General features: G+C 42.3%; 1 protein-coding gene across 1 annotated transcript in view; it reads right to left on the bottom strand.

Annotated features, from left to right (window-relative positions):
* Window positions 1-15,597, bottom strand: part of pard3ba (par-3 family cell polarity regulator beta a) — a 167,434-nt gene that overhangs the window by 16,829 nt on the left and 135,008 nt on the right. Inside the window, exon 21 of the mRNA XM_072656724.1 lies at window positions 7,452-7,563. Within this exon, the coding sequence (XP_072512825.1) occupies window positions 7,452-7,563 (112 nt within the window). The remainder of the gene's footprint in view (window positions 1-7,451; window positions 7,564-15,597) is intronic.

Below are 15,597 nucleotides of genomic sequence, written 5' to 3'. Positions count from 1 at the left end.
GGTACATTTGAACTTGGATGAACGTACCACAGATCCTATCACATTCCCCCCATTCCCTCCGGAGATGCTATATATGGACCATATGCTGGTAGCAGGCACGGTCCAATGCCCTCCAATGCCCCCTAAACACTCCCGGCCATGCGGCCCAGACGCCCGACGCTTGTTAGCAGCAGATGGCGGAGCCGTTTTGCAGGGGTAATTAAGACGCCAGGCTGTAGGAGGTTGGTCATGACCTCTGTGAGGCCGAAGCAAAGCCCGGGCAATGAGCCGCTACCAATCCAGTGCAAATATGGAGTGGCACAGGCTAGCCGACTTTGCAGGCGTTTGCCTTTGACCGAAATCTGAAGAACTCTGGGGTCGATGAACACTGGGTCGATGTCCCCCCCACCCCCCTCAAGAATATCTACAAGTGCTTAAACTCTACTGTTTACACCTGGTCACTTCCTGTTTACGGTCACTGGAGCCCCTGAAGTTACTCTGCTGACACCCAGGGTATGTGCTCGGCACTGGACATGAGCGCTGGGTCGAGACGTAATGGGTAACAAGGGTACCAGTTGTTCATGTTCCACCTACACGGCTCTCTCTGCAAGACCTCTGAAGGGGTGCTGTGGTGCCTGGCACCGAGAGTCGACAGCAGATCCTTCAAATCTAGCAAGTTGTGAGGTGGATCCTGGGGGGGGGGGGGTGGGGGTGGGGGTGTTAATTGGCTGAGCTAAATTGGGGAGACAACCGTGTAAAAATGGGAGGGGGGGGGGGGGGTGGGAAGCTAAAGTGTGTATTAGTAAAGATGACACTCGTGGCATCAGACGCCCGTGGCCACGTTGGTACGTCCAGATTCCTGCAGTACTTGGTTGAGGCCTGGTAGCTGGTGCTGTACGGTCACTCTGCAGCAGTCACCCACTTAGTCAGCTAATGTGCTTACTGCCAGACATGTGTGAGTGTATGAGTGTGTGTGTGAGTGTGTGTGTTTAGATGAATATGTTGACTTAATAAGTCCTGATGGGACCACAATGCTCATCTCAAGTTCCTCTGAGATGAGCAAGACAGAAAAGATGACAATCAGAAGTGACAACCAGTTCCATTCGCTCACTCACTCGCTGTGGCCATGTGGGCACAGAGTGTAACCAATGGATTCTCCGAATTCTCAGACTCCCGCAGAACACACACCTCGTAAAAGACAGACTATAAGTGTAAAATATGGAGAAAAAATTGCTTCATCCTTTGATTCCTTTTAATTAAAAAAATATAAAAATTAAATTATTATTAAATTATTAAATTAAAAAATAATTATTGTCCTAATAAACAAATAACCAACACAGGCTGATCTATTGAAGGGTCCTTTTGGGTTTGTAGTGCGGTTACTTGGTAACATACTAAAAGGTTCTTATGCTTTCACAGTGAAACTAATTATATACCGGCAAGTGAAAAAAAAATCCTGTCGTTATTTTTAGCATCTCATTTTGAAATTGTTCGAATATTATTTAACTAATATCTATAACGTTTAAAATGATTTGTATAATAATCTAATTTTACAGTTTTATCTAAAGTTGGCTTTAGCTCATTCCCCTTGATTGCAATCCTAATACAGATATTTTAAGAAAATATCTTATTTCATAAAATGACAAACAACAAAACTGTATTTAAAAATCATACAAAATTCAACAACAAAGACAAATATTAAATTAAATTACACATTTGTATCGCAGTGCTACTAGTAAATTACTGGTAAATAATAAATAGAACACATAAATAGCTATTCAGTACTCTAGTTACAGTTTCTACCCCTAATTTGTGAGTGTTCCAGAAAATATGTATTACATAACTTCAGAAATATCATAAATATTATAATTTACTAGATTTGTATTTATTGGCTGGTTAGTTTCTGCTCACGGTCACTAATACAGGGTTTATATTGGACGCTTATAACAAAAGCATAATTACTTGTTTATAGCAGATGTTTATCATTTTTAGCAACATGGGTGGTCATCATATCTTTCGGCCAGCCTGGCTAACCAATCACAGATGACTTGAACAAAGTGATTTTACACAGGTGCTAAAAGCAGGTTGACCTTTGCTAAACTTTGCAGAATTGTGTGAGAAATCTTGCAGAAACTCTGTAAAGCTTGTTAAAAAGAATGAATTCTGTGCTGCACAGGCTCTGTTTAAGACTAAAGCCTAAAGACAATAATAATATTTAATAAATTAATAAATGAATATGACTAAAAACCATAACTTTGTTTATATCTAAGGTACCTTGAGTACAAGAAACTCAACTCATGGTCACAACCACATAGTTTCTCTTTGTGTTATGCAGTGTTATGTCAAATATTAACATTCTATTTAAAATAAAGAAATAATTGTTTGTATTTAAAAATATATTGATCATATTGAATTTATATTAATATGTATTACATTTTTATATGCTTGTTTCTTATACCTAATTTTTCACTTACTAATTTTTTATATTAATTTATTTTAATATACTTATTTTGCAATTTAAAAAAAAAGGCTGTTAAGAGCATATGGATTCTTTTGTTTTGTTTCTTTTAACTGTTACAGAATCTCCTACATTACAAACTCGAATATCCAATCCTATCTGATCTTTTCAGCCAAAGCTTTCAGTGAACATAGGAGACCTCTGACAGTTTAATCCACTCCACCTCCTCTTTCATTGCTCAGTGTTTCCTGGACAGTCTTAGTGAGGCCATTTTTCCCCAACAGACATGTACATTATAATTACATAAACTGTCATTGTGAGCGTAGCCAAGCCAAGGCCTTCAATCTTCTAGAAACAAACTACTGGACATGTGGAGTCTTAAGTCTGGGTGGAACCAAGTTTGTTACTTAAAAACAGGATGACGAGGTTCCAAGTGCTTCTGAGAACCGCTCGGCTTTATTTATTTAACTTTACGTGAAGGTGGTGCCCCAGTGAACAACAGACTAGCATGACTGCTACGTTGTCATTTTCAGAGCTTTGTTAGGAGCTCGTCTGTTTTTAGTGACTTCTCTCAATCGTACGGATCTCTAACTTTCTCAAGGAATACTTTGATTATAGTATAAACTATAAACTCATATATATATATATATATATATATATATATATATATATATATATACACACACACACACACACAAGTGGCTGTAACTATCATCTATGTTTATCCTAAAGCAACTAAGTTGTATTACTTAAAATGTAGGTTTATCTGTCAAACCGATACATTTAAGATAAGGTTTATTAATCCTAACATTTCTTTCTATCCAAAGCATGCAGGCTTTATATTGATTATATATATATATATATATATATATATATATATATAAAACAAACTACAGCTTAAGTTTATTTATAAGTTTATTTATTATATTTATAATATTTTATCAATTTAAAAGCAGCCACATTCAAAATTTTTCCATCCCAGAAGTTCAAATAGTGTCTAAGTTTATCTCTGATAATACGGCTTGCTTTCACAGCTCACAAGGCTTAAGTTTAAAGTTTATCCCAAAGAATCTAATTTTAGACAGTCTATTCTAAAGCATCTCAAACTTTTAATAGATGGCGAACTCCAATACTTTAAGTTACTCTGTAACAAAACAACTTACTTTACATGGCTCTAAAAAATAAAGTGTAAATTGTAAAGTGTAAATTTTAATCTACTGTAAAGCAGCTTAATAAGGTGTGTGTGTGTTTATTTATATATATATATATATATATATATATATATATATATATATATATATAATGTATATTTAATAATTTTTATCCCACAACACCTATGTTTATGAAGCACCTTATTTATTTCAAATAATCTACCTTTATTAAATAATCTAAATGAGTTACTAAAAAGCATCCATGTTTAAAATAAGAATTATGTAGCATTTTTACCTTCAAATAACAGCTTCGAAGTCAATGCTCTCCTGATCTGTAACAGGGCAAGCAGTGCCGTTATCGTTGCTACTTTAGGCTTTAGGTAAATCTAACTCGAAACATATTATGAGTTTATATTGCAAGTCTATGTTTTTCTAAAAATGAATTGTATAATGAATTGTAAGCGTACTTATCAACACCATTTAATACGTTTAAGTATACATTTCAACTCACCTGAATATATATAGTAAGTCTATACATTTAAAACACAAGTTCATTTAGTAGGTCTATTTATATTAAGTTTATGTACTAAATGTACCTACATATTAAACCATGTGAGTTTATAGAGAAAGTCTATATCAAACAGCCTGAGTTTATATACCAAATCTATCGATATATCAAAATCTGAAATCTGAATTTATATAGTAAGCATATACATCTAAAACCATTTAAGTTTATATAGCAAGTGTGTGTATGTGTGTGTATGTATATATATATATATATATATATATATATATATATATATATATATATATATATATATATATATATAAACAAACAGTAAGTTTATAAACAGTCTGAGTTTATATCATAGTGTTATTAAGGTCTTATCTACCCGACCATCTACATTTTAACTTTTTATACCCTAAAGGACCTAACTCTATATAGTAAATAAGTCTATATAGATCTCCAATCCTCTACGTTTATTTATCCATAAGCACTGACTGAACTGCACATGCTTCCTTTTTGTTTTGAATGAATCAAAATGTATTTATATTTAATCAAAGTCGATTTTCTACATGTTTATATTAGTAACATTAGTTTTTTATGAACTACAACATGATGCTTTGATATAAAGACTGTAACTTGCAATGAATACATAGATAAAAGGGATGTAAAGTGACGTATCATAAGAACACGAGTCCAGAGCCTCTTTATGATACGTCACTTATATTTGGAGGATGCAAAGCTTGGAGTTTAGCAACCCCACAGTATCTAAGGTCCATTTATTTACCACCAAACATCAAAGTTTAAAGTTCCAGGTCTGCTGTAGAAGCTGCGCCTTCGTGAAGAAGATTCGGCAACGTTGTCTTAAGTTAATTACGTAGCTCGCTGCCTGATGTTTGGTTAGCGTGAGCGGTGTTTGAATTTACGACACACGTAGTAATTATCACAGCTAACTCCGCTCCCCCAGTTTCTCATTAATGGAGCCACCAAATGAGACAAATGGGCACATCAATCAGCGAGACGTGCTCGTCTCCTTTCATTAACGATCCGCCAGTTATTTATTAACAATCTTTTACTTATTCGGCGAGTGAGTCATGGCTCGAGAAGCGGCCCTGGCAGCCGCTATTAAGCAACGGTGAGGAGCAGCGATAAATAAAGTGGGGGGTGGTGGTGGTGGGTGGTGTATACTGGTGGAACGACGCAGGGATGGGTGGGGTTTGTGTGCATTACAGGCGCAGTGTACGTGGCTCAGGCATCTTGGCAACGTCCCCAGCGTTCTAATTGTGTAAGCGTGGGCGTGCGACTGCCTGAGCGCCCTGAAGTGTTGGAGATGGGTTTTTAGAGAAGTCGGGGGGCTTAGGTCAGGCTTCAGCCCCTGAAGGTGTGTAGACTGCAACACAGACGTACACAAGCACAGGTCAGAGGAACTCGGAGAAGTGAGAAATCTAAAAATACTGAGGTGTGCAGTTAGGGCTATTCTCGGCGGGGCGACCCACCCTCGTGAAAAACTGCTCATAAACCTCCAGTTTTAAACCACTGGAAAAAGGGCTGAGAGGAAAGGCAGGACGTAGGTGGTCCTCAATTACCACACGCCTTTTTTTTTTTGTTCTACGGGGCCGTAATTAATTTAACGAGCACCTACGCCGAAGCGGACTCTCAGGGACTCTCCGAAATCTGTTCGGAAGCCAACTAATAACATATGTGAATTATTAATGTTGGGCATAAAGTGGATAATGTTGTGACTCCATCATTTATAGAAGGGAAAACAGGGTTTTCCAAAGCCTTTAAGCTGCCTTAATCCGATTATTGCTACTTACATTACTGCATAATGCACTCAGATTACGGTGGTAGTTTATGATACCCTACAGATATCGTGCTTTGTTCTGAGACGGCTTATCCTAAATAAGGAGCAGGAGCCAAAACCGCTGCTTGGAGAAATGTGGTGGTGGCTCTGTGACATAAAATCAGTTGTAACGTAAGAATTCCCAGTGTTCCCATTTGGCCATTCGTCTTGCAACGACACACACTGGCTGTATAGGGCACTATTAATGGGTTCTCCGACGTATAATGGTAGTGGAACCCTGCTTGTTGCTAGTTCTGAACCGTCCGCAGCCCTCGTTTTGCATGCTCAGCTTGTCTATCCACAAATGTGACATATGATGTTCAGGTCCAGGGTCTCTTCGGGTAGTCCATGATGGTTTACGGGGTGTGGTTTGGATCACTGTCCTTTTGTAATGTTGTAGAAGCCGTCTTCCAAGCATCCGTTCGGCCCTCCATTCACCGCTCACACCTGTACTTTGTGCTGGCTACTTATGATCGGCTCTTCCTGGACGCTTGTTGATGCCAGGTGTGAACGGGGCTTTAGAGCGCCCAGTGACCACGTATGTGCAGTTTGGCCGAGGGTGCCCAAACTTTTGAATAGAGCTGCATGCAGATTGGGTATATTGGACTATTACCCCCTTAAACAGCCTATGGACTGTTATTGCCAAAAAATAGCCCCACCAGTTTGTACAGTAGCCCCTGTAGTGACTGAGTAATACACCTTAGTGTGTGTTGAACAGACGTATTTACGCCCACAGCACACTTTACAATTCTTGTGTGTGTGTGTGTGTGTGTGTCCCTGTTAAGCATAAGCAGATAAGAGTGAACAGATTACTGCCAGTGCTTTAGACTTGGCCTGGAACACACATCTAGATGAACCTCGCTAATCTGTGCTTTGAATCAATGCCCTGAGCGAACCATACACACACATGCTTTTTCCAGCCTGCTGGAGCACAGGGTGATCAGAAAACACACACACCAACCCTAACGCACACACTAGCGTTCAAAAGTTTACAATCACTTAGGCTACGTCCACACAGCACATCCGTCTGAGCAGCTCACGCTCCTAAACCGGCGTCCCTGTGCAAAAAAGCAGTGCTTCACACAAGGTTTCGGTTTCGGAGAGCTTCGCCACCATCACAGGAGCCATCAAGGAGGTCCAGTGGCTGACAGCTGGACGTAGCAAGTTCCTGGACCTTAATTAGCCTGATAATTAGCTTGTTCACGGCCCTTCGAACAGACTCTGCGGTGGTGGTGCACTGTTCTACTGTTGCTACCAGTGCTGGGAGAGTGAAGGCTAGCGGGCTAATCAGCTAACAGATGCCCACACTGGCTAGTGTCACACTAACTGACGGTTGGCTATGGCATCGCTGAGGATCGAGCTCAAAAGGGGTTCTCTCTAAAGAACCACCTACTGTAGGCTTTCTAGTATTCCACAATGGTTATTTGGGTAGTCATGGCTCTACATAAGCCCCCCCTAACACATGTACATTGCTGAAAGGAGGACAGAAAGAGAGGTAAAAAGGTGGACACATACCCGTGAGGGGTCGTACTCTTGGACTCTATGGCCAGCCCCGGATTCAGCATAAGACGGCACAGGCTTCAAATGCGCCAGCTGGCTCCGGATCTGCTGGAGACGAGCTTCATTGCTGCAACCAGGACAGAAAGCAGACAGCAGTGTTAGGAAAAGACAGATTCAGGACTAGACGGCGTACAGGTTTGCTGGCAAGGTCACCAGCCGTCGGTTTCTGACCGCAGGGCCACTGTTAGCCAGGTATTTCATTGGTTGTAGACCATTCACAGCAAGGCAGCAGTGATACTGATATGAAGCGTGGGAGCAGTCATGGCCTAAAGGGTATAGAAGTGGGCTTGGGACCCAAAAGGTCAGAAACTGCGATGGCTGAGGTGCCCTAGAGCAAGGCATCTACCCCCCAATTGAATTCCGGGTGGATTATAGTGGATTCTAATGGTTTCTAATTGTAATATTGACCATTTTTCTTAACCAGGGCCATATTCTGAGCCCATTTTACACCATTGCAGCAACTGTTGTAATTCATACGTATTATTTCTGATCATATTCCTCGTACTTTAGCTTGGAAATGACTGTGGTTCTGATCCTTCAGTAAGCTTTAGCAGAAATCCAGCGTATTGTACCGACATCTTCAGCGCACACTGTGTGGAACAAGCTTCAGTCGAATCCAGCACACTCGCGGAGAACGCGACCTGAGGCCATGAAGTGATTCAAAAGGAGCCTAGAGCACCGTCTTTACAAAGCCCACGCCTGAATATTCCTGCATTCACATGAACTCACGTCTTCAGGCCTCGCTGCTGTAAGTATCCTACGAAAGTCAGAGATCATCCTCTGTTCATTCAGCTGCACCTCCCAAGTTCAGTCTTAGGAGCTCAGGAGCAAGTTCTGCTGCTCATCGTTGTTGCACCTCCCAGACACAGTCAACAATGTTGAGGTCTGGACTTCTTGATCAGCTCCACGTCCTTGCATCGGCCAGTTGTGCTCCCTCAGGCTCCGGCTGCTGATGGCAGGCAGGCATGATCCTTGTGTTTTGTCTCTGGACCGACGCTCTGAGCCCTCGAGGTGTCCCGTCTTGTCTTGATGGTCACCAGCGGTAGGACGTAGGATGGCATCCATAGCCAGCGGAGAACGCTCTTGTCTGAAGTCACCGAAACTACAGGCAGCTGGCGCAGGACACTCGGAGCGGAACCGGCGTCTCCAAACGTCCATTAACTGGTCCCACAGAACGCAATTAGAGCTGCCATTTTGATGGAGGGCGCACATGGCCGCCTGAATGAGAAACACTATCAATGTTTAATTAGCCTCCTGCCGCGCCCGCAGCCTCCAAATATGAATCACAGTCTTATCAGTCAAAGGACATACTTACACTGAACAATCTGCTCAGAGCCTGGAGGCTGCGCATGTGTATGTGTGTGTAGTGCAGAGCGGGACGGGCAAAGTAATAAAAGCAGCTGACGGTGTGTGTGTGTGTATATATATATATATATATATATGCATATATCAGTAATAAGGGTGCCTTTTGTCATGGGGGTGACTGCGACGTTCCCAGACGCCAGAAATGTGTTTTTGAATGACTTCTGCTGGGAATAGGGCCATTCTTCGCCACGCTATCATGCCAAACAGCTGGAAGCAGTGCGGGATGAGGGCTTCCTTTAGTGCTTTTGCTTCCAAAAAGAGGACTAAAAGGGATTCGCTTTGAGTGGAAAAATCAAGCAGATTTTAAAGACGACGAGGGACGAAGGCCGGGTTATTGCATGAAGTAGCCGTAGTACGGTGACCACAACAGAACTGATGCTAGATGTTGGACGATCTCTAGTCAACACGATGGCTGCAGGAGAAATGGGCAGGTAAGAAAACCTAAGCCGAGTCGGAGCGTCGAGGCTTGTAGGGGGCTCCCAGTCAGCAGTGGTGAGTACTGGGCAAAGGGGTTGGGCACTGGAGGTTAATCAATGCATGAGGCCAACAGAAAGGCTGCCGTGGCAAAAGCCCTGTCCACCTTCGAAAGTGCCCAGGACCTTGGAACAATGGAGGAAGGTGGCCTGATCCAACAGGCCCGGTTGCTGACCGTAAAATAGCCATAATATGGTGACCACCTTCAATCAACACTTCAACTGTCAGTGCTTTAATGAGCGGTGGTGTAACCTTCGAAGACAGGAAGGTCATGGCAATCTTCTGTCCTTTGACTGTGGCAGTTTTCTGTTTTGGTGGTTTTTTGAAACTGTTAAGCATGGTGGTGCTCGGTCATGCTCTGGGGCTGCTTTGCTGCCAGCGAAACTCAAAATACATACTAAAATGTACACACACACCACTTCGATTGCTGATTCAGTGGTGCTGAAAGCCCCAAAATGTCCTTTGAGGCCAAGGCCTCTTGAGATCCTGCTGGTGATCATGATGGACTACAGCTGGTAGCTTCCATGTGCCCACGTAAAAAAGGTTCGTTTGACCGACACTCCAAGGAGCTCAGTGCAGATCTTAGAAGGATGAGTCTAGATTTTCTAAGTCAGAAATGTCTACTGGAGTCTCCTCTAAACAAGCCCGAACCATTGTACAGAAATGCACGTAAGTATTTGGACACTCCTGGCTGTGGGTATGACTGCAAATTGGGCGCCAATCTCAGCTTCTACTTTCTAAACTTTAATAAAACCTCGGAAAACTGAAAGACCGGCCAACGATCTTCCAACAGGAACGCACTGGTTGACCTGGGCTTCTTTGGGAAAGGATCTGGGATTTGGGATTAGGAAGAAAAGAGCAAGAACACACCCCCACTCACACACCGAGGCGAGATGTGAGAGATCTGTCATCACCTGTTCATTTACAGTAGATTTGGAGAGAAACTGGATAAAGGTTGGATGTATTGTCTTTCATTCCTTCTGAAAGTGGGATCATAAAGCCAGATTCTGGCTCTGATCGGCCTGTTTATCAGACTTAAGCTAATAATAAGCAGTGCTGAGAGCAACCAACAGAACAAGTGCAGTGTTTCCCATACAGTAGCTATACTCGCCTAACCCATCCAAGCCCCCAGAACCCTGTACTCCCTACAGTTTCCGCTTCCGTGTCCAGCGAGAGGAGGTCCCTTTTTATATGGCTAAGAATCAACAAGGATGCACAGTCTCACTGACGCAGAGCACCACGCTAAGACCAAGTTCCTGAGGTTCTTCTTATCTAAAAGGAGAACATTGCTTACTTCATGCCTTCTTGGCATCAAAAATGTCTCTCTTGAAAACGAGATGTTGACAGATGTTTACGAACAGGCAGAGCTGGTGACGCGAGCAGGGGTGTTAGGTCGGTGCTAGGCTAAAAGCTAACCTTCTTTTCTGCTGGCTAACTGCACACCAATCAGAGAGGATAGCAACTAAGCTTGGCTAGGGTGGCCTAAGTTATGCAAGGCTAGGTGGCTGCTGTGAAGCATGGCGGTCACGTAAACCAGCCAATGAAAGCAGAGCTGATGTTAGCTAGATGTTAACTTCTCCAGCTGATGTTAGCTAGATGTTAACTACTCCAGCTGATGTTAGCAAGATGTTAACTACTCCAGCTGATGTTAGCTAGATGTTAACTTCTCCAGCTGATGTTAGCTAGATGTTAACTTCTCCAGCTGATGTTAGCTAGATGTTAACTACTCCAGCTGATGTTAGGTAGATGTTAACTACTCCAGCTGATGTTAGGTAGATGTTAACTACTCCAGCTGATGACTAGATGTTAACTACTCCAGCTGATGTTAGCAAGATGTTAACTACTCCAGCTGATGTTAGATAGATGTTTACTCCAGCTGATGTTAGCTAGATGTTTACTCCAGCTGATGTTAGCTAGAAGTTCTTTACTCTGCATGTCTTGTTACAGTGCTAAGCTTGGCTAGGATGGCCTAGGCTAGGTGGCTACTGTGAACCGTAGCAGTTGCTCAAACCAGCCAGTCCAAGGTTTTTTTTAAATTAATTAATTAATTAATTAATTAATTAATTTAAATAAGTCCTCTGTAAAAGTAAAAACTCCCGAACTGCCCTGAAGCTAGTGTTACTGACCTGACACCAAGCATTTATCTCCATCCTTCTGCTTCACGGCCGTACCACGTAACTCAATCCGACATCAGGCCGCTGCCTTTTCTACCATGGCCTCCATCATTTTTGTCTAATAACCGATGTCGTGGCCATCTCTGAACACACCGGTCACTGCAAAGCTAATGAACATGTCTGTTAATTACAGCTAAGCTTTGGGGAGGACGGTGGAGGCTCGGGGGGAATGGAGACTACAGGGGCTACTGCTGTGCCTCTAAATCTGAATGGAAAGACAGGCAGTGCAGCATGTCACTGCTGTCAGGATACAACCCTTCAGCCCCGCTCTGATTGGTTAACAGCCTTTTACAACAGGTAGCTCCGGCTGAAAAGCACTCATCTGTAATCTGCTGTTAGGTAGATGTTAGCTACTCCAGCTGATGTAAGATAGATGTTAGCTACTCTAGCCGATGTTGGGTAAATGTTAGCTTCTATTTCTGATGTTAAATGTTAGCTACTCTATCTAGATGTTTACTACTCTAGCCTATGTTTGGTAGATGTTAGCTACCCTAGTCGATGTTTGGTAGATGTTTACTACTCTAGCCAATGTTGGGTAGATGTTAGATGTTTACTACTCTAGCCAATGTTGGGTAGATGTTAGCTACTCTATCTGATAGATTTTTACTACTCTAGCTGATGTAAGATGTTTACTACTCTAGCTGATGTTGGGTAGATGTTAGCAGCTCTATCTGATAGATTTTTACTACTCTAGCTGATGTTAGATTTTTACTACTCTAACTGATGTTGGGTAGATGTTAGCAGCTCTATCTGATGTTAGATATGAACTACTCTTGCCGACGTGGGGTAGATGTTATCTACCCTAGTCTATGTTTGGTAGATGTTTACTACTCTAGCTGATGTTGGGTAGATGTTAGCTACTCTATCTGATGTTAGATTTTTACTACTCTATCTGATGTTAGATAGATGTAAACACCTCTAGCTGATGTTAGATGTTAACTACTTTAGCCAATGTTGGATAAATGTAAAATTCTCTTGTTGATGTAAGCCAGATGTTACCACTACTCTTCTCATCCCTACTCTAAACCTCAGGACAATCCGGGAAGGTACTCGCTTGAGGTCAGTTTCTTCTGTGGTGCAGACCTGAGCGCTCAAAGTCCAGCACTGGGCAGCTGACCGCATTCTGACCAGAACGAGGGATAGGAGGATAAAAGTGAAGACAGTCCAAACTCTATCTCTTCCCCTTTCACCAATCCAATCTGCAGAAGAATCTAAAGTGGGACAGCAGCCAAGGGGAGGAAGCTTCCGTAAAGCATTAGACTTGGCTCGGGCCGCGAGCCGCTGTTCCATTAGACTGATTAATAGCATCCCGCATTGCTGGCCCCTTTCCAGATATTTGACGGAAAAGTGTGAGGCTTTTGACTTCCTGTTTGGCCCTCGTGCACTCAACATATACGCAAACCCCCGCAACCCCCAATATTAAAATGGCCTACTTGAGCGGCGGGCGGCGGCTAAACGAGGAAAACGAACCTCCTTTTTCTGTGTTTGGAGGGATTTTTCCGCACCGTAACATTTATTAGTCACATCTATTATGTACAAAATGGCAGGCAGAACAAAGGGCTGTTAGAAGCAGTCGAGCGGCAGAGCGAGAGAGCGAGAGAGCGAGAGAGCGAGAGAGCGCGAGAGAGAGAGAGAGAGAGAGAGAGAGAGAGAGAGAGAGAGAGCGCGCGACAGAGAAAGTGAAGAAGGCACAGTAATTAAGTACCCTTCTAAAGAAGATGAGACATCAGCACTTAGAGAGAGAGAGAGAGAGAGAGAGAACGAACAAGAGAAGGCACTTCACAAGCTGTTACTTTATGGTTAATTGACCATCTCCCACTATCTTTTGCTTTCATTCTGTCATTGACGCAGCACACACACACACACACACTCAATTTCTTTATATCATTGCTCTTGTTCAAGCAGATCACGTTTTTTTCCAATCTGTTAATCTACAAAAAATAACCTACATGTGTGTGGTGTACTGTAAAGTTATTACATGATAATGAGCAAAGGTGATAGTGAGCAAACCTGTCTAACATTGGTGTATGATAACAAGCAAATGTGTGACAGTGTACGATAATGAACAAGCCTCTGTGATGTTACTGTAGGATAATGAACAAGCCTGTGTAACATTAGTGTACAGTAATTAATGAACAAGCCTGTGTTTTGTTCGTGTACATTAATTATTGAACAAGCCTGTGTAACATTACTGTATGATAATTAATAAACAAGCCTGGGTAACATTAGTGTACAGTAATTAATGAACAAGCCTGTGTAACAAGCATATGATAATGAACAAGCCTGTGTAACGTTAGTGTACAGTAATTAATGAACAAGCCTGTGTAACATAAGCATATGATAATATACAAGCCTGTGTAATGTTAGTGTACGATATTACACTAACGTTACACAGGCTTGTTCATGATAATTAATAAACAAGCGTGTGTAACATTAACATTACACAGGCTTGTTCATTATCATATGCTAGTGCAAAGTAACAATGAACAAGCCTGTGTAATGTTAGTGTACAGTAATTAATGAACAAGCTTGTGTAATATTAGTGTACGATAATGAACAAGCCTGGGTAATGTTGGTGTGTGATAATGAACAAGCCTGGGTAATGTTGGTGTGTGTTAATGAACAAGCCTGGGTAATGTTAGTGAGTGATAATGAACAAGCCTGGGTAATGTTGGTGTGTGATAATGAACAAGCCTGGGTAATGTTGGTGTGTGATAATGAACAAGCCTGGGTAATGTTGGTGAGTGATAATGAACAAGCCTGGGTAATGTTGGAGTGTGATAATGAACAAGCCTGGGTAATGTTGGTGAGTGATAATGAACAAGCCTGGGTAATGTTGGTGTGTGTTAATGAACAAGCCTGGGTAATGTTGGTGTGTGTTAATGAACAAGCCTGGGTAATGTTAGTGTGTGTTAATGAACAAGCCTGGGTAATGTTAGTGAGTGATAATGAACAAGCCTGGGTAATGTTGGTGTGTGATAATGAACAAGCCTGGGTAATGTTGGTGTGTGATAATGTACAAGCCTGGGTAATGTTGGAGTGTGAAAATGAACAAGCCTGGGTAATGTTAGTGTGTGTTAATGAACAAGCCTGGGTAATGTTAGTGAGTGATAATGAACAAGCCTGGGTAATGTTGGTGTGTGATAATGAACAAGCCTGGGTAATGTTGGTGTGTGATAATGTACAAGCCTGGGTAATGTTGGAGTGTGAAAATGAACAAGCCTGGGTAATGTTGGTGTGTGATAATGAACAAGCCTGGGTAATGTTGGTGAGTGATAATGAACAAGCCTGGGTAATGTTAGTGAGTGATAATGAACAAGCCTGGGTAATGTTGGTGAGTGATAATGAACAAGCCTGGGTAATGTTGGTGTGTGATAATGAACAAGCCTGGGTAATGTTGGTGTGTGTTAATGAACAAGCCTGGGTAATGTTAGTGAGTGATAATGAACAAGCCTGGGTAATGTTAGTGTGTGATAATGAACAAGCCTGGGTAATGTTGGTGAGTCAGTGTAAGGGAATCAGTTTCACATGAATTAAAACAGTAGTTTTTAACATAAACCTGCAACACTGCTGTTCCACACAATTCGGCTTGCTTTGCTTCTCCTGATTTTCCAGCATTGAGGATCGTGATTAGGCGTGATGTAGGACTGCCTGTGTGTGAGCGTATCGGGCAGGATTAACGGTGTTCTCCATGTCTGTGCGGAATGGACGGTTGGACGGTACAGCCAGAGCAGGATAAGCTTGTTTCAATCGATGGCAGAATAAGAGCTGGAATAAACGAGGCCTCCACAGGTGCTGCCACACACACCCCGGATAATTAACATCAGACAACAAATCAATCGCTGCAGTTGGCGAGAGCACTCAGGCCTCACTAAAAACTCACGAGCTGAACGGCCAGACGGTAAATAACAACAGCCTCCTCAGTCCCCACACTCTGCACTGAGGGCACTTCATCGCCCTGGAGTACAGCTGCTCAAGTGCACTCCGAGCAAGTGTGTGTGTGTGTGTGTGTGTGTGTGTAGCCACTGTTCCTGAACGAACCTACCGCAGGTGAAGATTGACACTGGCCACTTTATTAGAAACCCCTA

Source organism: Salminus brasiliensis, chromosome 15 (genome assembly GCF_030463535.1).
Source record: "Salminus brasiliensis chromosome 15, fSalBra1.hap2, whole genome shotgun sequence".
NCBI lineage: Eukaryota > Metazoa > Chordata > Actinopteri > Characiformes > Bryconidae > Salminus > Salminus brasiliensis.
The sequence above is the reverse complement of the archived record's forward strand: the minus strand, read 5'-3'. Positions and strand labels throughout refer to the sequence as shown.